Source organism: Erigeron canadensis, chromosome 7 (assembly GCF_010389155.1).
Source record: "Erigeron canadensis isolate Cc75 chromosome 7, C_canadensis_v1, whole genome shotgun sequence".
Classification (NCBI taxonomy): domain Eukaryota; kingdom Viridiplantae; phylum Streptophyta; class Magnoliopsida; order Asterales; family Asteraceae; genus Erigeron; species Erigeron canadensis.
The window spans coordinates 22,790,526-22,814,574 of record NC_057767.1 but is presented as its reverse complement, the minus strand read 5'-3'; the positions used below and the strand labels follow the sequence as shown (position 1 = coordinate 22,814,574).

Genomic DNA, 24,049 nt, shown 5'->3' with positions numbered 1-24,049 from the left:
TAATACATTTTCCAGTTTCCTCCACCAATACGCCGTCGTTTCACATTTTCCGGCCACTCTCCTCCTTCTAACTAATCTCATTCCCATTAACAACTTTCAGTAATTATTATCATTTTAATCCTTTAACCCATGTCATTTTGGCGTTTAATTTCTACCGCCGTCACTAACCCGACCAAAACCCCCAACACAATCCGATGTTACTCGACATCATTTTTAAAAACCAAAACCCCAAAATCACAGACCAAAAAACGCAAAAAGAAAGAATCTGCACGGACAAAACATGTCCAACACGAGTCCGAAAGAAACCCGTATTTCGAAAACATCATTACCCGCGACAACCACTTTCGGTTTGTGACAAAAACAAAAGACTACCTGTCAAAACAGCCGCAACAAGTGTTGCGGCTCGATGACGCTGGCAAACTTTACCGCGAGCTTGGGTTTGCTCGCGGGCGAAAAGTTTTAAAGTTTATCCAGCGTCATCCGTTAGTTTTCCAAACTTATCGTCACGCTGACGATAAGATATGGTTCGGGTTTACGGATTTTATGGAAAATTTTTTAGAAGAGGAAAAAGGGGTTATGGAGAAAATGGAAAAGGAGAGGGTAGATGTTGTTAGGAAATTGTTAATGATGTCGGCGAATAAACGGATTCCCTTAAGTAAGATTTATCATTGTCGTTCGTTGTTCGGGATACCCGAGGATTTTCGAGATCGTGTGAGGGAGTATCCGGAGTATATTAAGACGGTCGTTGAGGGAGACGGGAAGAGGATTTTGGAGCTAGTGAATTGGGATCCTAAACTTGCGGTGAGTGCGTTGGAAAGAGAGTTTATGGTAGATGAAGATAAAGCGAAAAAAGCGTTTCAGTTTAAGGTGAAACATGGGAAGTTGTTGGATTTGGGTGAACAAGATGAGCGAAAGTTGAATTTGTTGAATACGCTTCCTCTTGTTTCGCCGTATTCTGATGGGGCGAGTTTGGATCTTTGGACGTTGGAGGCCGAGAAGTATAGAGTTGGGGTTATTCATGAGTTTTTGAGTTTGACTTTGGAGAAAAGAGCGTCGATTCATCATATCGTGGCTTTTAAAGAGGAGTTCAGTCTCACTAAGCATACTTATTCGATGTTGTTGAAGCAGCCCAGGAGTTTTTATCTGGCCGGAACAGAGATGAATTGGACCGTGTTCTTAAAGGATGCTTATGATGAAAATGGGGTCTTGATTCATAAAGATCCGCAGGTTTTGTTCAACGAGAAGTTTTATGAATTTGCAGACAAGCAAAAACTAGATATCTGAGTAACATATTATGAGCTGTTTTGTTTAAGGTATGTCTGATATTTTGGTCTTATTGATATATTACTTGCTATTGAGAAGGTGAATTTTGGAATTCGAATCTATGATCCTATAAGTTTAGAACATGATGTGTCTTCATAAGTCGAAGTCAACAGTAAGGCTGCATCTTAGTTTACCCAACTTAAAGACTTCTGGAATGTAATGAATGCTTTAGATACAACACCATTTTGCATTTGTGGAGCTTCTCGTAGAATGACCGCAAAAGAACTAGATAGAAGCTCATACCATTTATAGGGCTTGAATGAAATTATCGAAAGGCAACAGACGACATTTTGATAAGTCCTCTTGCAACAATTTCCCATACTTCTGAAATCTTAACTCTACATGAAAAGTCAAAAGGAGTTTTGCATCCATGACTTAATAAGTGACTCGTGTTGTGTTCATGCTTTTGTAAAAACTAAAAAGACAAGCTCAATTAAACCAATTGGTAAGATACAAGATTGATGCTCACTTTAAATGTGACCGTAGAATCTCGGTCTCTTTTGGTGTGATTATATGGGGTAAGGGAAGTGATATTCGTACCACCCAACTTGATTAATTTACCGCATAATACAAATATTACAGCACACTGTACAAACAGTTAATGCATGATTGTGGTAAATTAATCAAGTTGTGTGGTACTAATATCACTTCCCATGGGGTAATGGGGAGACCAAGACATATCAATGACATTGTTTGGAAGAAACATGGATAGTCAAGGTAATATGAGTTTAGGGTGAAAGAGGTTTGAAATCTTAATGATGGAGAACAAGATAAGTCCTTGTAACTTTCCCCTAACAAAATGACACTCAAAGTTATCATAGTTACAAACAGGTTCTCTTTCCCTTAAACTTCTCGTTATCTTGTTGGCCTCCTTGGTTCTCTTAGCATATGTCACTAATATGACTTGGTCTTATTCACTAAATTTGAAATATTTACACCCTTGAAGTTATTATCACTCTTTTTGAATTTATTAAATTGGTTTAATTGACCTTGTTTATCTACAGCAGCCTATAAAGAGCATAGGTGTAGAATCTTTTTCTTATTCTTCATCTTGAGTTAAAATTTCATACACATGACAAATTCAATGGCGATGGTCTTTTTCTTTTTATCAAGATATTGCTTTTCAAGAATCTTTCTTCAAACCTTTGAGATTTAACATAAGCTTGTTATCTAGCTCTCTCTCTTGGTTACTGCATGAGCAACCCCCCTGGCGCAAACTGGCATTCCATCTAAAACATTCATTTCTTTTTGAAGTCTTTTTGAGATGGTGAACCAAATAACGACATCTCCACTATCTTAGACATATTGAAGATATATGGTGCTCTATCTGATACAACTTAGGTTCATTACATTTTCCAAATTTTTCGCCAATCATTTCAAAACTTCACCAGTCATACCATCGTATATCACATTTTCTGCAATGTCTTTTGGCAACCTAATTAGCTTCTAATATATATTCATATATCATCGCATTTATTATATCATCATTAAATAAAGAATCTCCATCAGCTTTATGTCGCATTTCATCAGCAAATCTTATCGTATTCTGCTGTTGTCAAAACAATCATTATTGAACGCCTTCAACTGTTTCCCATTGTCATTGAAAACCGTAGTGGTAATGAATCACAGAACTGAGGGAGTATGCAGTGAGGATTATTTCATACTAATAGGTCAATATTATATCCATAATTTTTGTGAAAATTATAACTGAGTGAAGTCATTTCATCTAATTCCACTTCCGGTTTCTAAATGGACATTCCTTTTACTTTCACTTCCAATTTTTAGTTACTCTTACCGAGTTACCATAATCACAGAAAGCCAGTGAAATATCATGGACTTTACTTTGTGAATTAACTGATTATATGCAGGTACAATCAGCTCTGAATAACTAACTCTTAACCAACATAGACTGTGATTGAGTTGCATACAGCTGTACAGGTGGTTATGCTATATGCTAGCAGCTATGTTGTTTAGGGGAAAACACCACAAAGATCACTTTTTAGTCAATTTGTAGCCATATGTTGCATTGAATTCAATTAGAAAACCATTATCTGATGCTTGTATCAGAGGTGGCAAAGTATATGGGCCGGATATGGGTAAGGTCGGATTGATATGTCCTCCTACAAATGGTCGTTTTTATTTATTAAATAAATAGTTGATGTACGAATATGACCATGAAAACTCTTTTCAAGCAATAATCATTTTTTTTTCTTATTTGTTATAATTGAAATAAATGATTTTCGGAAGTTGTAAACATTCTATTGTACTATAAGTCTTTAGTATGTAGATTACCCGCTTGACCCGTTATGAGTAATATATAATCTGATCGATCAAACTCGTGTTGCAGGTGTTATTAAAATTCAGAATCATGTGTCGTTCTTTAGAATTTACAAAGTTTCTATACAGTTATATAACCTTGAAACAATTTAGGGTTTCGAATTTCTAATTTTTGGTCTATCTTTGATGTTTTATCTATGAGTGGCTTGTAGTAGTAGTTGTTGCTGATAGCTTGATACCTATGTGAAAGGATACAACTAAGTAGTTTACAAAAACCCCATTTTATCTCACAAGTTAGGCGTTTAACATAGTGATGGCATAGGGCGGTCAAGTGGGTTGTGTAAAGGGTCAATACGGGTAACAAGTCACATTTATAACGGTTCAAACAGGTTAGGGTTGACCCACAAACATCTATATGTTGCTTCTTCTTTTTTATATAGATAATCAGTATTGCATGTGAATTATGAGCATGGAAACTATGTTATTGAAGTAAGGGATAATGATAGACAATCTTAGTATCCGAAAGTTACACTAAGCCCAATCATGATTGGAAATAATATTTAAGGCTGTCTTGGTATCCATCTGCGAATCTGGTAGTCTGTTTTTGTACTTCCTTATTCCAGTCAAAACTTGAAAATAGTTTTTATTTTTTATTTTTATTTTTTTTAGAACGGCGTGTTAGTTTGTTAGTGGTTCGAACCCTAGCAGCGACATCCAAGCGGGCAATATGCTAGCGGTTGGAACCCGAAGGCACCCCTGGAGACCAAGGGTGCGATAACACGGCCCTAACACGTCTGAAGAGGTAAATGCCCAAGACCATGGGGAATTGAGATTCGATCCCAAGTCTCCCAGCCAACATCCCCTCCCCTAGAACCCCCAAAGAGGGCCCCAGGTGGCCAATTGATCTAAGACCAAGTGGTTAAAACTTGAAAATAGTAGTTACAAAGTTGTTAATAACTTTGAAATAATGCAAACTGTATAGCGACAATGTTATTATAAGGATATTTGTCGTTCAGAAAGATTTTGGCTATAATTGGCATAAAAGAAATCATAATGACTTGTAATGTTGTTTTGATAATTGGATGGACCCTTTGAACACCTGAATGACCTTTGTCTTTGAATGAAACTAGAGAGTTCAACCCATTTCATCTATGTCTAAGTTACATTGTGTTCATGAGTGACTGGATATGAGATACATAACCTTATTTGGTAAATAGGTATACACTTATTTAATATTCAAATCAGTTTTGCTATTAGTGTTATTCGTGTGCCCATACTCTTCTGCTTTAAATCGTACTGTCTAACTTGTAGGTGCATCCTCTGATCAGTTTATCAGTGCTGCATGAGTGGTTACTGAAGAAAGGAATGATGCTAATCAACATAAAACCTCAAAAGTGCACAAGACTAGTCATTATGTTGACCTCTATGAAACTTCTTTGTCTTCAAGCTTAACGTGGAGTGCTTTAGCCTCGGTTGAGCATAACATGATGCATTTCGAGCTCCAAAGTCACTCAAATAGTCAAAATGCGATGGTTATATGTCTCCATATCTATTTCCATTCATGTATCTCTCTTCATCCTTTAATCTTGACGTGTTTCTGTTCACATCAAGTAAATGGGAGAACATGGCTTTCCCTTTCACCCTTGTCAGTTGGTTAGTTTGAAATTACAGAAGTTGCTACTCAAGTGTTTACCCATTCCACCATTTTAGTGTGATGAATAGTAATGGTCAAGCTATAATTTGTGGTAATAGTAGAGTGGTTGTAATGCCCCTCTCATCACTAATCTACCACCGGTCCTTGTCAGTTTCAATATACATTAAAGTTAGAATAACTTGGAAAAGAAATGGAAAAGAAAAAGTCGGTCGGCCTAACAAACTGTGATTTTAGGTATTAATGCAAAAGAAATTTACAATGCAATCACGATTCACGACTACTTCAATTCTTGATGAGACCATATGGTTTTGATAAAAATCAAACAAACGAAATGCATAAATCCATTAAAAAGAACCATTTCTATTATTATTATTATTATTGGAATAGTTTAACATATTATATGACGAATTTACACAGTATAAAAGTGTTCATATTTTTATTATTTATATGTATACAATTTTTTCTTTAATCTTTGTGAAGAGTTTGTTAAAAGTGAATAGACCTTGGCTACAATGGTTGCTCCGAAAAATCATGAGATTAATTACTAGTCGGTTTTGCTATATCAGTGTTACGTCAATATTTTTGAACTAACATATATTTACTAACAACACCTCATCACTTACATGTTACTTTATTTATTAATTAATTAATTAAACATAATAAAAATACAAATACAAATTCATTAAAATAACTAACATTATTTAGAAAAATGATATTAGCCATAGTAATACGAAGAAAAAAAAATGACACAAATATGTTTGGGAACAAATTACCGATAATCTTACATGACAACTTCTCAAAGGTTGCAATGTGTACGAAGTTTATCATAGTTTGAGTTTGTCCCTACAAGATATAAAAACTTGTCCCATTATAAATTTAGATCTATCGTCAAGATCAGATTTATTCATGTCAATCTTGGATCTAGCATATCATCAGTCATCACTACATCAAGATAAATGTCAACTAATCTTGTTGGTTTTCATCACAGGAAAAAGCCAACAAAAACTGACTTAAACGATGAGACTAGAATTCGGTGTCGTTCGCCAAGTCAGACCAACAATAAAATAGAATGGTGAAATAAAAGAGAGTGGCTTACAAGAACTGACTTAAACGCTGAATTAGTAACAAATTCCGGCATCGTTGTGAGCACTAACAAAAATAACACAATTAGATTAAAAGAATGTTATTCTTAAAGCTCGTCTCTTAACTTATGAAACTGGCTTAATTATGTCGATAAACCTCTTTCTTTCACTTTTATTATCTTCCAATTCAAAGAGGTTTGTTTTCTCACAAAGAAGTCTGAAGTTTAAGTTTTACTATAAACATATTTCTGGTTGTCTTGTATATAGTTTTCAGCAATGACGGATTCTAGTGACATTTTTTTCTTTGAATCCAGGTAATAGGGATTTCTAATCGAATGATTTAAAATGAGAATCCATTCTGCGAAATGACTCTTTAGCTTGGATACAGTTAAGACGATGTATGATATGCTTTTTAATATTCACGAGTAACACCTTATTAAAAAATATTTCAAAAAATAATTTAATACAGTTATTTTTATATGTTTTTAAAAACATAAAATAAAATGCTACATCTTCCTGGCCCCCAAATCACCCTCTCCACAGTTTTCAACATGACCACCACACTCTCCACCGCCACCGACCACCCTTCGCCACCCTCCTCCATCCCAACCGTTATTGACCTAACCACCCTCTCCCAATCCGACCTCTACACTCTCTCTCAATCTTCTTCATCCTCATTCGATCTCCAAAACGACGTCGTTATCCCCAAAATCAATCACAATGTTTTCAACGAATCCGCCGGCAGCCGTAAACAAACCTACTCACGTTTCCGTCTTCCTTCCGCCGTCCACCGCCGTACACACCACCTCCGAGGTGGGTCCCACACCCTTTCACTTAACGATCCCGAACAAGCTGAAAACACCCAAATTATAAACATCCTAAAACACTTTTGTAAATCAAATAATTCTCTCGAGTTTCACGATATCGATAAATTCGATAACAATAATAGTGTCGAGTTAGCCGAGTTTTTAAATTCGGAGAAAAATAGGAAACGGAAACGTGGGAGGCCCAGGAAACATGAAAATGTCGTGTTCATTAGGCCGCCGAATAAACGAGTTAGGAATAGTGGAAATGGGAATAGTAATAATGGGTTTGTTAAGAAAGAAGTTGTGTATGATGTTGAGAGAGATAAAGGGGTTTTGAATGAGAAAGGGGTAGTGGTGGATTTAGGAAAGTTATCGGGTTTGGATAATCCGTATGGGGCGGAGATTACGAGAAGGACGGTCGGAATGGGGAGTGAAGACGAGTTGTTGGGTTTTTTGAGAGGGTTAAATGGACAATGGGGGAGTAGGAGACGGAAAAGGAGGGTAGTCGACGCAAGTGAGTTTGGTGATGTTTTGCCGAAAGGATGGAAGTTGAGTTTGTGTATTAAGAAGAAGGAAGGTCGGATTTGGTTGTTTGTTCGACGGTATTTGAGGTTTGTGTTTTTTTTTCTTGCTTTTGTTTTTTATGATATGTTATGTATGTGCCTTGATTTAAAGTCATGAAATTTGGATTTAGAGTGTCATGATCTTGTGTATGCCAATAGTGTTAATTGTTTAATTTGGTAGATGTTTGGGGCCGAGGCAACAATTTGTTCATTTGCCACTACCTAAGGGTTTTGTCTTGCTTTTAGGTTTTATAATGTACATGGTTTGCTTAAAGTTATGAACTTGGCTTTTTGGGAGTGATTACGGATGCTTCATTTTCAGCATTCATACTGTCATTTTAGAAATTTATCATAAGAAAAGGTGAGGAGAGTGTCATATTTGTTAGAATTCTATAGAGAGCAGGCTTTTCATGGTTAGGCAATTTTCATGTTTGGTACCATATCCTGATCTAATTTGCTAGGATACATGTTTAGTGGATTATAATATATAACGCTAGTAACCTTGTGCTGTTTCACTTTTTTTTTTTGTTATGTTCAACATAGTTTGTGCATAGAACTAGTTGGTTATGGTACGAGCATGGTACATTGTGTGCAAATCTAGAACATAGGATCTGTATGTGTAGCGATGTTTTATGGAATTTTTTTTTTACATTTTGGAACAGAATTTGGTCCTTCTGATATCATGAGCCCCAATAAACTAAAGCTGCCTCTTGTACAAGGCACTGAGGCAGTTTGCCTAATCATATCGACTTAACATTTTTTGTCTTTTCGCCTCGCCTGCATTAAACACTTCAAATCAATTCTAAGAACACGTACATGCAATAGTTATGCCTCCTACTCCCACCACTCGCTCCAGATAGAACCCGGCCTATGAACAATAACATCTGAATTTGTCAATATTTTGTAAATAAATATTCTATTCGGCAATGCCTTCTTTTGGATATTTTGCTAAGATGTGATATGTTTATGGGTAAAAACCTGAAGTTGCGGGAAAGTGTAATTATAAAAAAGGTGATGATCAATCTAGGGATATAGAAAACAGAACCATTAAATGAAGTCAGGAGTACAAAGATGATGGTAAAGATAAGCATACATTTTGGATTGATTCACCTATAAAGCTTCCAATTTTATCTCTGTATCTGGCATCTCAAAATATTAATTTATCTAGTTAACCACTTGCATCATACCCATGCAGAGCCATCTAGGGTTGAATTGTCTACAGCTATGCAATGTTATGTGCTTTGATGAATACATCAAATAGTACTGTAGCTTCACTGGTTTCTTCTACTGTAATACCAGTTTTCACAATTCTCAATTGAAGTCACATTCCTATTCAAGGTTTTCTGCTAACACTAGTTATCAAAATTTAGACGATATGTTCTTGTTCTCCTACTTGTGTTAATATATATTTCCATCATCAAATGAGTATGACTTGGATGCCTGGAGTGTTGTGCTATACTTCAAAATAGAAGTGTTTGTGGGATGCTTTTTTTATATATGGTGGTGATGCACATATTCATTTCATGTTCATGAGCCAGCATAGTTTAATTTATGTCATCATAAACTACTTCATTATTAATCTCACCTTAATGCTAGCCTGTCATTTCATACAATTGTTGATGTTGCATGTCAATTTTAGTAAATTAGGAAAATCCTGTGAAAGTCTGGATCATTATAATTTATTTGGATCAATTTGAATGCTTTAGAGTTGCATACTTTAGAAGTGGTAACCTTTTGTGGAACGATAAAAGTTTTAACTCCACCTGCACAATAGAAGTTCTTTAGTAGATTTATACTCTTGAACATTTCATCCGTGGCGCATTGTATGTACAGGTACTGCCATAGTTTTTTTTTTTGTTTCCAAGTCCACGAGTCATAGTTTTCTATAATATCTCATAAAGCCTTGGTAAAACCATGGATTCGTAATAATTTCTTATAGCATAGGTTGTATTAAATAATTAGATTTTGGATCTTTCTAAGCTCTTACGTTCCAAGTATAGTGTGTTCACAGCCGCATGGGTGTTTTGTTGTTTGTAGTGGAGATGAAAAGGTTTGTTCAACTTAAGATTACGTTTTTTTAGGTCTTGAAGTTGTTCAAAGTCAGTTCTGATATTTGTACAATGCACACTTATTTTACATATGGGAAGTAGAAGTGCTGCTCTAATCATTCCAACTCTTGTCTTATACTGTCTAAAGTAGTCATGTGGATCTAAGAAGTAGATTATGCTTCATAGTTAGTCACAATGATATTAAAGTTTTGGATGTTATGGCTTCATTAATCTTACATGATACACTTACCTTGATAACCAGTCCTAGCGGTCGGCAGTTTGAGTCATGCAAGGATATATCTTCATATATGATGTCGATTATTGGAGAAGAAAACTTGGAAAAGCAAAATCACGTAAACATTAACAGTTCTGAATATTCTGCTTTGAAAGGACCTTCTGTGAATGTAAGTTGGCATATATAACAAATATTCTCTTCATTCATCCTTCCATCTCACCTTTTCTTTTCTAATTCTCTTCATTTTGTTGTTTATGACAGGATGTGGATCTTGTTCTACAAGAAGACACCAAAATAGATGGCCCCATTGATCATCCGTCGTCATCACTATCACCATCACCGTCATCATCATCGTCTCCAACACCATCTTCACTATCAGCCCCACCTGTACCTGCAAACTGCGAGGAGCAAGTCACATTGGATGCGATGGAGGTAGTGGCAGGAGGAGATGTGAAAAATGACCATATGGGGTGCAATGTGAAAAATGAAAGAGAGAAAACCGAACCGTCAGTAGTGTTGGTGTCAGAAATGGATTGTGATCCTGTTCTGATGACTGGAGTTCCAAACAGAGAGTCCTTAATATCAGTTTCTGTTGGAGACAATGTTGTAATTGAAGCTGATGATATACATTCTGGTGAAATGCAGGGACCTGCTTCTCCTTGTGACCTGAACAAAAGAAATTCCGGTGATGAATCCGATACTGATGGGTTTTTTAGTGACCTTAACATTGAATCTCATAGTAAACATGATGGACATACCAATGCAGATATAAATAATTTTATTGAAGAATCATGTGACATGAATGATGAAGTTTCTAGACCAGACCAAGTTTCTGAAGCTGCTGTTTCGCAGTCGGAACTTTTAGGTGACGAAGTCCTATTTTCTATTGATGAGCGCAACAGAAAGCCTGACACTTCTGGTGAAATGCGTGTTGATTGTGGTGACATTAAGTCAGATTGTAATCTTGATCAGGTTGTGAATTCTGGAAATGTCCTGCACTCTTCATCTCCAGTTGAACAGGGAGGCCATGGTATTGGGACCGGCAACATTACTTTATGCGCCACTGATGAGGTGCTCAATCAAGATACTGGTAGTGCCACCAGTGTTGGAGTCCTTGATCCTGTTGTCTCTGAAACCGGGATTCCTACAAAAACAAGCATTTGCGATGAAAAGAGTGTTGATACAAACAGGGATATGGATATCGGTAATGCTTCTCATGATTCAGCATCTGAAAAGGATAGAGTTTTTGGTGAGTCATCATCCGGGTTTTTCCTTGATCGTTTTGGGCTTGATAAGGATGAAGCAAGAGTGGCCGAGAAGCTTTCTACTAGGTCTGTTGATAACCTTTCACATGGCACTTATAATGATGTAAATAAACCCTTTTCTGGTATGGAAAGCTCCGGGCTAGATGGACAATTTAATGTGGGGACGATTACTTTTGGAAGTTCTGGTGCAGCAAGTATGGAAGGCATGGCTGCCTCTGAGGAAGAAAGTGATTTAAATAAAACTCTTGGGAGTGACCTCCCATTTTCTTCGATGGATGAACCCATGATACAAATAACTTCTGAAAGCAGCTTACTTCTATCTGGTGGTGGGCAAGCTGCAAATAAATCAGAGGAAACCAATTTAGAGGACTTCGATATTTTTAGGAACAATGATGAAAAACATAATGAATCAGGAGATGTTTTGGGTTTTAATAAAAAAAGCAATCTTGAGTTTTGTTCACTTGTTCCATCAGAAAATGAGCATGCATTTGGGTTCCAGGATGATGTAACTAGTCTGTATGAAAATACAATGGATGAATGCAAGGAGGAGAGTTCCGAAAGAGGATTGCTTGATCACTTTTCTGATGACATTTTCGAGAATAAGATGTATTCCACACCTTTGGATGGGCTCAAATTTGATGCGGACAGAGATCTTAACAGCAATGAGTTAAGTCTTGCTTTTGGAAACCCTCATGTTTCATCAAAGATGGAAGAAGCTTTTGATGTTCATACTAATTTAAGTATGGTCAATAGTAGTATGGTGGACGATCTCAAAGTAGGAAGAGGTTCAATGGGTGGATTATTTAATCTTTCCAGCAACATTGAAAATAGTAGCTTTCATAATGCATGGGAGGGAATTAAACCAGATGCGTTTAAAAATTCCGGAAATAAGTTTACTACTGGTTTTGGAAGCAATCATGGCGAAACTCATAAAGAGTTTAAGAATTCAGGGAATAAGTTTACTACTGGTTTTGAAAGTAATCATGACCAAACGCATAAAGAATTTAAAAATGTGGGAAACAAGTTTTCTTCTGGTTTTGGAAGCAATCAAAGCCAAGTTCATCAAGAATTTAAAAGTTCAGGAAATAACTTTTCTGCTGCTTTTGGAAGCAATCATGGCCAACCTCGTCAAGAATATCAGAATTCAGGAAATAAGTTCACTTCAGGTTTTGGGAGTAATCATGGCCAACCTCATCAAGAAGTTGTCCCAAGTGGTATGTGGAGAACAGGTGATTTGAGTCAATTGCAATCCAACACTTCACATGCAGAGATCCCATCTTCTAGCTCTTTTCACTCCTTCAATATAATGCCGGATAAGGTATTATTAGTTTTGTGACGATACTTGTTTAAAAAGGAGATAAGCACTCTGAGGCGTTATGGGTAAATAAAGAAGCCTAGGTACTAGGCGAGCGCCTCGGGTAAAAAAGACTTATATTTTCGCTAAATGTGTGTATAAACCTTACATTTCATTTTCTACAAAACAAATGCTTTAAACATGCTTAAAATTCACCTCTATATAACATAAATACACATGATTCTTCACGTCTTCACTTACATACCAAACGTTTTCACAAAAATGTAGTGAGTAGAGTATCAATGTCAGGATATCAATATGATATTACATGTTGTATATAACTTTTATTTATAACATATAATAATTATTCATATTATAACCCGTTAAAGTTATGTATCTTTAATTTAATTAGGTACATAACAAATATAATTGAAAATATGAGAAAGAAATGGTAAATATAAATACAAAATACTGTATAATTGGAAGGACTAACGCCTAAGCCGTGCCTAGCAGCCCCTCAAGTTACACCAGTGCCCGAGTAGTGCCGAACCTAAGCATAACCTTTTAAACCAAAGTGACAATTAAAGTAGATTATTATTTTATGAAATTTTTATGATCATATCGAACATATAAGTTACATTAAAATGCTAAAATTATACACAAAAAGGTGTTTGCTGGTCAGGAAATCTCTATTCGAAAAAATGTCCCGTGCTTGATTCTTGGGTATGAATCTGAAATGTCTTTTTGACCTTGTTCTAATAAATGGCCGTTTTACGGGTATGAATTTGAAACAGTTTGGATTGGTTGGGCCCAAATGAGTTATGTCCAGAAGTACTTAATTACTTATATACAATTAAGGTGGCAAAAATGACTACAAAAGTTATTTCAAAAGTAATCTTTCATAATGCAGTAAAATGTTTTATGAGGATCTAAAAGTACATTTTTGCAGGTTTTGACTTTTGACTCTTATATTATTATTGTTCTTTTGTATGCTTTTACTCCTTAGAGGCAGAACATAACCCGGTTTGACGCATTATTAAGTAAATGGCGTCGAAACAGCCCATTATTAATATTGTAAATGACATGGAGTAAGTTTTCGATATTGACAGGCTCCAGATGGGCAGTTTAGACTTGACGGAAGGTATAGTGAAGGTTTTGGTCTGAGTGGGCTGCGATCAGGTAGACCTGAACCCGTGGAATTCAGTTTCTTAACAGGTAGATCACAACATAATCCACTTCCAATTCAAGGGGATCCTAGGATCTTCTCTTACAATCCACCAATGGAGCAACAGTTCGATTCCAACTTTTGGCTTGGAAAGAACACAATGATGCCAAATCAGGCAGGAAGAAATCAGATGACATGTCTCTGTCCCTGGTGTGGAAATGAATTTCATCTCCATCCGGGTCATTCTGTGACTCAAGGTGGAATGGGTCCTCTGTGCCCAACTTGCAGTGCAAGGGTGTCAGGACGTGTCAATATGCTGTAGAATGAGTAGTCAGTAGATGCATCTGCTTTCCGCTGGGCACCATTTCTTCAAGTACACAAGGTAATTACGAAAATTCGCTTTATACATGTGATACATTTGGGGTGACTTTTGACGTGTTTGTCCTGCTCAACCTGTATTCGTTCAATCTAGTACTTTTTGAAGCTTATCCTTTTGATGAGCTAGATGCAAAGTATGACCCATATCAGTTTACTTTATCCATAAGTCAGTAGAATTCGCCATCTCCAATTAGTATCAACTTTGAATTTTTTTTTACCTGATTTTGCATTTCTTACCTGATTATCTTTACCAATGAGTTGTAGTTGGGTAAATGTACTGTTGATGGTATTTAACCAAGGGTGGTTTTATTTGAGCGGTGGTTTGTCTTCAAGGCTTTGCCTATAGCTTTAGCAGTATCTGAGTTGGCCCATCTACCAATGGGTTGTGGGTTCGAGTCCCATTGTAGACAAATGTATGTATAATTATGCGGTGTTTAATATTTGCCTTTAAAAAAAATTAATAGTCACGGCTCTGTTTTTTTGTATTCAAGGAAAAGAGTGAAAATCTCCCACTCTGTGAGTTATAAAAATCGTCTATCATGTTCATTTCACTTTTTCTTGTTTTTTCAACTTAGTTCTACATCATAACATCAAAGGTAAAAAGATTATCTCTACGAACCATTTTCATCATGATTCTCTTTTATGCAACCTTCACAGGCTAACAAGAGGTCAAGATCTGAGTTTGGCATATCTGCTTAAAAGAAAGCAGTTTTTCCTGAATCTTTGGTCACCACCTCTGGTATGCTTCTTGAAAGCAGATTCTGACATAGTTATGGCTAATATTTCTAGAATTTTATTTACTTTGTAAAGACAAATGTTAGGAAGTCTTGCTTTTCAAGCACAATCAAGATTGGCCCGAATGAAAAATTGAGAATGAAATTGGTAGTTCGGTTGCCTCTTTTTCTCTGTGTTAAGTTTGAAAGGTGATGCATCTATATTTTGGATGCTTTTCAACCTGTTTAACCCTTTCAGTTCATTTGACTTTCTTCACTTTCAGCTATTACTGTTTGTATCTAATGTTTTTGAAAACACAACACAAGTCAATCCCTTGTGTGAATCGGCTCGCAGTTGACACTCACTAGTCAGGTTTATTATTCATCTATCAGAGGAAATGTATTGTAACAGTTAACCGGTTCATCGGATGACTGAGAAATAAGTTTGTTTTTGGTAAGGATCTATCTTGTTAACTCGCCTCAACACTGAACCAACTATTGATGCCAATTCAAGCATTATTGATGTCAACCTATTATCCAAAATAATTTTGACATCGCCCAGTTCTTTCCAGTAAATACAAAAACAATTTTGTATTATTCAAAATAATTTTGACAACCACCAAATTTTATTTATTTACGGCCAACAGAGTGAACAGACTATATACACAAACATATCAATGTATTTGTTCTATTTTCCATTTTTGTCTATGAAGATGCAATGTAGAAGTTAAACAATCTTTAATATATAATAATAAAAGTATGAAGTATGGTGATTGAGTATCATAGACTTACATTAAATTATGGAAAATGATTTATCAACATAATAGATCAACTTAATAATCAATCTAATAACATGATGATGACATTTGGCATAATCAAAGAAAGATTTTTGGAGAGAGAATGAATGGTTTACACATGTTAAGTGATAAAAGAATTAGGTTGATTATTAGGCTGATTATTAGGTTGATTTCTTAGGTTGATATATCATTACTCTTAAATTATTTACGGAAGTGATTAATCCTCTTAACTAATTAGCCTAAAAATCCTCCTAATTATTGGATGATGATATGTGGAAAAATCAGGGGGTAAAATTAAGAAAGAGAATTAATGAATACCACTTGTCACTTTTTTAAAGTGTTATGAGGATTTTTAGGTTATTTAGTTAAAGAGGATTTATTTATTTAAGAAAGGCAAGCATTCTCTTTTATCAAAATTCAAAAGACAAGCATTGAGTAATGGCTTTTGATGCACAAAGTCATACTGACATAACAGGTTGTTTTAGAATTGTATATTCATAGATGTCGAGTTCAAATCTTATACTGACTTTAGACTCAATGTTGATTTATGTCATTACACGATGACATTGCAAGTTGCAAACATATATATATATATATATTAAACAAATAAATATTTTTTTTATTATTATTATCATCATCATCATCATTATCATTATTATTATTATTATTATTATTATTATATTTGAGAAAAACATAAAAACTTGAACTTAGCTCGTATATTATTTTCCATCATGAAAATATTATATATTCTTCCTATTTGGTTCATACATTATGCAGGAACATGGGGACCTTAAAACATTTCTATATCACAACCTTTATACAAGTACAAAATGAAAAAAATATATATTACATGTACTTCATCTATATATATTTAAATGTATATTTGTTGACAATGTTAGTGCAAGGTGTAGTGGTTTGGAGTTTCCCTGCTGACTTATAGGTCTCAGGTTCGAATCTCCATTCCATCAACTTTGAGATATATGTAGTCCTTTTATGAGGGTTTGACTTGGGTATACCTAAGTTCAAGTATGAGAGGCAAGGTTACCCCTATTAATCGTCGTGCTTTCGGACGAATTAGTAGGGTGTTTTCCCTCCCATTGGGTATTTGATATAAGTATTTTTACTTTGAGGGAGCTTTCTAGCGCGGATCCGGTTAAGAAAACGTATGCTAGACCTCTATCGAATCGCGACACGAAGTTTCTGCAAAATTCACCTTAAAAAAAAGTAATAATAAAATAAAATAAAAAATTGTTGACAATGTTAGTGTAAACAGAATTGTTGGTCAAAGCTACTAAAATTTAACGAAAGTGATATATATTGTATATGTTGCTTTCTAGATTTGATTGTTTCTAAACGAAGCTTAAAATGAATTTAGTTGATCTGTTCGACCCTTGACGTATACGTTCTTGACTTGAATCATTCGATAACTTAATCGAGTCCTCCTTTGAGAAATGATCATGAAGCGGGGTGATTCAAGTACTCACTGTTTTTATTTTTAAAAAATGGGATGTTTCATGTGCTTTTAACAAATTGGGTATCTTCGATAGTTCGATTCATAAGTTGACCTAACTATTGCTTACAATGAGACAACTTTTCACATGATTATTCCTTTCTTTTTTTAATCATAACAAAAGCACAGGAAACAGGTGTGTTATTGGAAAAGAAACAGTGTTTATCAAAGTATTAATCGCTCTTTACGTCTAAGATGTGTACCTTGATTAGGGGAGTACGTACGCAAGTTGTTAATAGCTTATACGGATCTATTACAAGAATAACACACTTTACAAGTTAATTAAAATACTCTCTCCGTCTCATTTTAATTATTCTATTTTGACTGGTCAAGTCTTTTTCATCTAACTTTGACCGTAAATATTTTTGTTTGTGTTATTATATATTAATTGATAAAAGTTATATCAATAAAAAATACATTTAAAACTCAATCAATTCATATATGTTATATTAAGTGTTATATAACACAAACAAAAATATTTACAGTCAAAGTTGAAAGAAAAAGACTCAAAAAGTCAAAATAAGACACTTAATATGAGACGGAGAGAGTATTAAATAACAACAATATTGAATCCCGTCAAAGATGAGGTAGAGTGGAGATGAGTGATTGTGTGAGATGTGGACAGTAATACCAATACTCAATAATGAAAAAACCGCTTTCAATATTTCCGTTAAAAATGTATGTTATACAAGTAAGTTAATATGTATGTATAGATCAAGATGTTAACTTGGTTGAAAATAGAATTAGAGCCATTTTCAATTACTAGAACATTTTGAGAGACAAAAAGAGTTCATATAATTATTTTTTTTACATTTAGTACTGTTAATTATCATACTTTTGTTTCTAAACTAAATGAATGCCTAGCAAGTAACATAAAACTTTTGAAAATCTCACACATGTAATGAATGAGACTCGAATCCTATGTGAAAGTCCAAATTCAAAGACTTGTTCATACGCTTAAAATAAATCTATACAATCGTACATAATTCGTGACATCTCAATATAAATGAATGCCCTACCATTAATATAACTTCTTCATCTTGGTTGATGATAAATCCATTCAAATTTGCGAGAAAATAAATCCATAAAGAGAACTAAAACTCAAAATGAGAACTAAAAAGTAACTAATTTTTGTGTTATTTTTAGTTTGATGAGATTTTATGTATTAATTTAAATTATTTACAAAAAGATTAGAGGGTATTTCAGATTACGTTCTGAAGTGATTATTTGATTATTACGTTCATAGAACACAATGGATGGAAAAGTAATTATCTGCTTTGAACACGTAGTTTGGAAAAACATATACATACATGCTTTTCCAAAACGCAGTTTTAGAAACGAAAAATCTATTTTTAGAAACTATTTGTTTTTGAAAAGCAACACTAGTTAAGTCGTGTATTTTATGTTTTTTTTTTTAATTTTGTTTACCTATACTTAGTGTTTTGTGCTCAATTTTTCTGTTTATACTAAATAATGAGATTTATTTTCTTCACAGATAATTTATGTTTTTTCTCGTTATTTTTATTTTTTATTTTGTACCATTCCTTATAATTAATTGATTATCTTATACCAAACACCCTCAAAAGTATGATAAAATGTTTATTTTGCATTTATATGTTCAAACTCGTAACTTCTTGAATATATATTGTCGACATAAATTTTCCCTCTGGTTTACCCCAAGACCACGTTTCATCTATGTGGTTCAATAACTTCAATGACGGTTCTTTATAAAAGAATAAGGTTTGTGTTTCGTCGTTCGAGTTGGCGATTGTCATCTCATCTCCATTGACACCTGCATGTGCCTCCCACATGAGGAGTGAGATTCTCTCAAGTTAAGCCCCTAACTTGAGTCAAGTTAGAAAATTATTGACCCTTTGATTAAAATTAAGGGCCAAGATTCAATGATCATCTTTAAATTTTAGCCCTTGATAATAAATCAAAGGTCATGATATCTCTAACTTGACAACTTGAAAGAATCTTCATCCCCACATGAGGGATACTTTGGTACTTCTCCCCTAAAAAGTCAAACTTCATCCTTTTATTTTATTAAACTACCATTCATCCCTTATATCTTAAGTCTCCAAAATCTCTCTTCAATCTCTCAAAAATAATTAAAATCAACTCTATAAAACTGAAACTAAAAGATAATGTTCTACTAATTTTAATATCTTCTTTCTTTTATACAATTTACAAGAGATTAAACAAAATCAAACCAAACTCAATCCAAATCATAAAAATAAAATCAAGATCAAAGAATTATACTATAAAATTCTTTAAAACAACATGAACAGATTTATACGTAGACGATTTACAAGAAAGACTGGATACCCATTATTTCTTTTGCATTTGCCACAGACTCACAATCCGTACTTTCTCGAAGACAGTAAAAGATCCCAAACTATCAAACCAAAGATAAAGACAACTATAAAGCATGCCAACCAATTGACGACTAGATACAAGCATGAAAAAAATTTGAAAATACCACAAAGCATTAAATCATTAATTTTGAATCATACCAACATAAATGAATCATGATGCATTACTTTTCTGTGCTTTGATGTTTATATATATGAAATCATCCTTCACAGAAATATATGTGCTAGAGAAAGAAGGAAAAAAAATAGAAAAGACATTCAAGTGTGGTCCTTTATACGCGGAAATGACCTACATACCCTCACATGAGAAGCACGTAAGGGTGTTAACGGAGGTAAGAAAACGGTCGTTAACTCAAAGGACGAAACACAAACTTCATCTTCCTGTCAAGGACTGTCAATGAGGTTATTGAACCACAAAGACGAAACGTGAGTTTTTGAGTAAACCACATAGATGATTTATGTCGATAACTCTTGATTTAAACTAAATTTTGATCTCAAGTATTGATGATTAATGTGTGGACCAATTTAAATTTTTTGGTGTGACGTACAATATGGGCTTGGGACCCAAGCTTATGCCTCGCATGTCGTGGCCAAGACCTTTTAAAAACTTCGGTTGATACTTGATAGTTTTTTTTTTTTCGCATGCTGATAGTTTTATTTAGCATGCTGTGTAAGTTTTTGTTCTTGTCTAGCTCCTCGCTAGAGCATAATAAATTGGATATTGATAAATCAACCTAATTAGTATGCTTAAAGATATGCCTAATAATAAGATGATGATATGTGAAAAAATCAAAAGGCAAGATTAGGAAAGAGAATTAGTGAAATCCACATGTCAAATTCTTAATGTTTTAGGTTAATTTTTAGACATATAAGTTAGGTTGATTAATTACTTTCCTAAATTGTTTGTTGGTACTAAAAAGGAAGTTTGGTTAAAAGTATGAACTCTTTTATTCCTTGAAATGTCAAAAAGCAACATTGTCAAGTAATTTATCTTGTAACTAGCTTATTACCCGCGGAATACGCGAGATTCGTACATTCATTTTACATTAAAAAGCCTTTAATATATGAAAACGATTAACATCTAACTAAGTATTTATAAACTTTTGAACTACAATAATAATATCATGTTCTTTGTCATTGAAAAATGATAACAAATAATGTTGTCAGCCATAAAACTAAAAAATATGCATGGAACACGTATATTCCAATAAATGTGTAAAAAAAAGGTAAATGCCCAAAAACTCATTAGTCCCGTAGAAGAATTTTTCCTCTCAAACTAGCAATCCTACAACGCCGCCTGACGGTGAGATCCCAAGTTCACCAGTATGTTAATTATGAGATATTTGTAATATTTATATCAACTCATTCTAAGTGGAAATTTTATCGAATATTCGTATCATTTACACCACATTAGAAGTACAAATATATAAAACTTTGTATACATGAAAATATAACATACTATATAAATGATTTATTTATTTATAAGTTATATACATTAAAAACCACGAAGTACCATTATTGAACTAAAATAAATAAATATATATAAAAGACTTTATAATACATCTTTATTTTATAAAACTATGAGGACCAAAAATGTCATCAAAATGATCAAATGGTAGAAAATAAGAGATAAAATTTAATCAACAGTCATTAATTTTCTAATTTGGAATTAATGATTTTGTTTTAATATATATATTAAAGATGTTAGAAACCAAACAAGAATGTTGTAAGAAATTGATTTCAGATCTTATCAAAACATAGATAAGAAGTTGATACTTTGAATGCTAAAGACTCGTACACGGTTTAGATTCACTATATATAATTTGAGTGTAACGCGTACACGGTTTAAAGTTACTATTTATAACCAAGTAGGTCTAACACGACATTTACCATCATCATTATATAACCGAAAGTTCGTCAAACATATAGAGTATGTCGAAATGTTGAACGAATTGAATTTAAAGGAGCAATGTCGTATAAAATCTTCTTTATTTTTGAAAATTCATATCATTAAAACCCACCAAATGTTTTATCTTCTAATGTTAGAAACTTAAACCGAATAAGTGTAACAAATTGATTTGAGATTTTATTGAAACATATACAAGTAGTTTATAATTTGAATGTTACACGTACAACTTGGTTATAATTTATAACAATATCTAAGAGGGTGATTGGGAATGTGTTTTGAAGTGATTATCTGATTATTAAGTTCGTAACACGCAAATAATCTAAAAAACTGTTTGTGTGAAAAGGTGATTATCTGCTATGAAAACGCAGTTTTAAAGAAGTATGTACCCACCTGATTTTTCAAAACGCAATTTTGAAAACGCATAATCTATTTTGAAAACGCAAAATCTATTTTGTAATCACAATAACAAACACCCCTTATACCACATTTGCCATCAAAAGCAATATGGTAGAAACCGAATAAGAATGTTATAAGAAATTGATTTGAGATTTTATTGAAACGTAGACAAGAAATCGATTTTGAATGCTATTAGACTCATACACGGTTTAGAGTCGCTATCTATTACCAAGTAGGTCTAGCACGACAATTACCATCATCATTATATACCCGAAAGGCAAAAATCGAAACATATTTGTACTACGAGTAGTAATAAAGAAGTTTCCATATTTGAATCTTAGAGAAGATGTTTTTTGTTTTACTACCTTATTTTTAAGCCTTTTTGTTTATTTAAGTTTGGTTTCTATTTGATACGTCTTTGTTTCCGTGGCTTATTTTTGATAAACTAAGCCAAACAACCCCATATACAAAATATATTCCTACAAAAATTAATCGATTTATCCCTTAAGTTTGCCAAACACATAGAATAACATGAATTGTTGAACAAATTTATAGTAGTAATGTGCTAATAAGTAATAACATACTTTTTTTACCACTAAAAGTAACATAATAACAATATAATTTACCAAGAAAACAGGCTAAACAAATAAACATATATCAAGTAATTTGGCCAAGAAAAAAACCACCAGCCAAATTACTTGTAGTTCCTAACCCAATAACATAGACAAAATGATAGAAAGTCTTGAAGTCCCTGCAATGCCAAAAACTTGATTGCAGTGACCCTTTCCCTACAGAATTACAAGCTACACCTTACTAATTAAACTTGTACCATATATATGTAACATAAAAACAACTAAAATGAACTCCAATCAATCTCATAAGATGGCAAACTTTCCAATGAAAAATTCTCGGCATCGCACCACGCGTTTTCTTCGTTCATAAAGTCCGTAAACATCACTCGTGAAGAGGGAGACGATTCACCGGAACCGGAAACATCACTCTCCGAGTTGTCAACCTTCAAAACTTCCTCAGTTGACTTTTTTGTTGACTTTAGCGTTGACTTTTTGGTTGACTTTTTACAACTGTCAATTTTCTTCCCCTCAGCCAAGATTCGGCAAATAGCCGTTAACTTGGCGTCAACGGAAGAATGTAACACCTTGTAGACACCTCCGTCATTACTGCACCAGTTATGACGGAGGTGAGGAAAGTTAAGCCGTGCGCTTTCTCCACGCAGCTTATAAGCCGCGCTGTCATAAGCCAGCGCGGCTTCTTCAGCTGAATCAAAAGTACCCAGCCAAAGCCGGGTACGGTTTTTAGGTAAACGGATCTCTGCGACCCATTTACCCCAATGCCTTTGTCTCACACCCCGATACAATTTTGTGGGTTTTGGAGGTGACCCAGTTTGATTCATGGATACAGGTTTCGGACCCAAGTCGGTCCCGTTTATGGGTAAGTTAATTTGGATTTGGTTTACTTGAAATGAGGTTAGTTGTTCCGACCCCAACGATGATAATGGTTCGGGTTGGTTATAAGATAACGGGTTTTCGGTATAAAAATCAGAAAACCCGTTGGAGAAGAAATTCGGGTCATATAACCCAGATTGTGGTGGGATTGTAGAAGGAGAAAAAGACGGAGAAGGGTAAGAATAAGAAGTAGAAGGGGAGGAATAAGAAAGGGTATTTTGGTAATTTGATAAAGGAGCACTGTTGATAAAAGGTTGAAGTGCTTCCATTAGCTCACCACCTGCAACAGAAGAATGTTCATATCCAATGGTGTTCCAAAAGTCCATTGTTGCTGACGTCATCTACTATTTTACAATTATATATTTTTTTGTTTTCTTTTTAGTTTAGATAATATAACTAACAGGATTAATAAAATATAAAATAAAAATCAGAAAATTTAAGGTTTTGTCAAATAATAAAAACCTTATTTTCTGAATAAATCAACTTCAAGGGGACAAAAATAAGCCCTTAAAAGTGGTGAATTTAATGAAAATAAAAAAGAAATATACAAAAAAGAAATAAATAAATAAATAAAAAGTGATTTAGATAGAGCCCAATTAAAAAGAAGGATCACTATTCTGAAAACACCTGGTTGGAAAAAAGATATATTCCAAATCAATTTTGCTTTTTTGTTGTTGATAAATTCCTGAGAAAGCCCATTTAAAAGTCAAATTAATTCAAAAAGTATAATTTTCTTAATACAGATGATTAACAGAATGGGAAGCATAGAAGAGGGGGATTCAGAAGGGGGAGAAAT

General features: G+C 34.0%; 3 protein-coding genes across 3 annotated transcripts; 2 read left to right on the top strand and 1 right to left on the bottom strand.

The window, feature by feature from the left end:
• Positions 1-6: 6 nt before the first annotated feature.
• Positions 7-5,349, top strand: LOC122607513 (protein WHAT'S THIS FACTOR 1 homolog, chloroplastic). Its single transcript, XM_043780502.1, has 2 exons — positions 7-1,313; positions 4,912-5,349. Exon 1 carries the CDS (start codon positions 130-132, stop codon positions 1,282-1,284), a length of 1,155 nt encoding a protein of 384 aa, XP_043636437.1. The 5' UTR covers positions 7-129; the 3' UTR covers positions 1,285-1,313; positions 4,912-5,349.
• A 1,498-nt stretch (positions 5,350-6,847) lies between these two features.
• Positions 6,848-15,107, top strand: LOC122608051. The gene is made up of 5 exons (XM_043781134.1): positions 6,848-7,753; positions 10,016-10,157; positions 10,250-12,571; positions 13,657-14,094; positions 14,748-15,107. The coding sequence occupies exons 1-4, from the start codon at positions 6,888-6,890 to the stop codon at positions 14,032-14,034; spliced, it is 3,708 nt and encodes a 1,235-aa protein (XP_043637069.1). The 5' UTR covers positions 6,848-6,887; the 3' UTR covers positions 14,035-14,094; positions 14,748-15,107.
• A 7,251-nt stretch (positions 15,108-22,358) lies between these two features.
• LOC122608168 (ethylene-responsive transcription factor RAP2-4-like) lies at positions 22,359-23,636 on the bottom strand. Its single transcript, XM_043781259.1, has one exon. The coding sequence runs from the start codon at positions 23,592-23,594 to the stop codon at positions 22,644-22,646; it is 951 nt and encodes a 316-aa protein (XP_043637194.1). The 5' UTR covers positions 23,595-23,636; the 3' UTR covers positions 22,359-22,643.
• Positions 23,637-24,049: the final 413 nt, after the last annotated feature.

Bases quoted from the DNA above. Each gene is read 5' to 3' on its own strand.
- LOC122607513 (XM_043780502.1), top strand. From the start codon at position 130: ATGTCATTTTGGCGTTTAATTTCTACCGCCGTCACTAACCCGACCAAA.
- LOC122608051 (XM_043781134.1), top strand. From the start codon at position 6,888: ATGACCACCACACTCTCCACCGCCACCGACCACCCTTCGCCACCCTCC. The intron at 7,754-10,015 runs GTTTGTGTTTTT...CTTGATAACCAG, and splicing joins TTTGTTCGACGGTATTTGAG to TCCTAGCGGTCGGCAGTTTG. The intron at 12,572-13,656 runs GTATTATTAGTT...CGATATTGACAG, and splicing joins TCAATATAATGCCGGATAAG to GCTCCAGATGGGCAGTTTAG.
- LOC122608168 (XM_043781259.1), bottom strand. From the start codon at position 23,594: ATGACGTCAGCAACAATGGACTTTTGGAACACCATTGGATATGAACAT.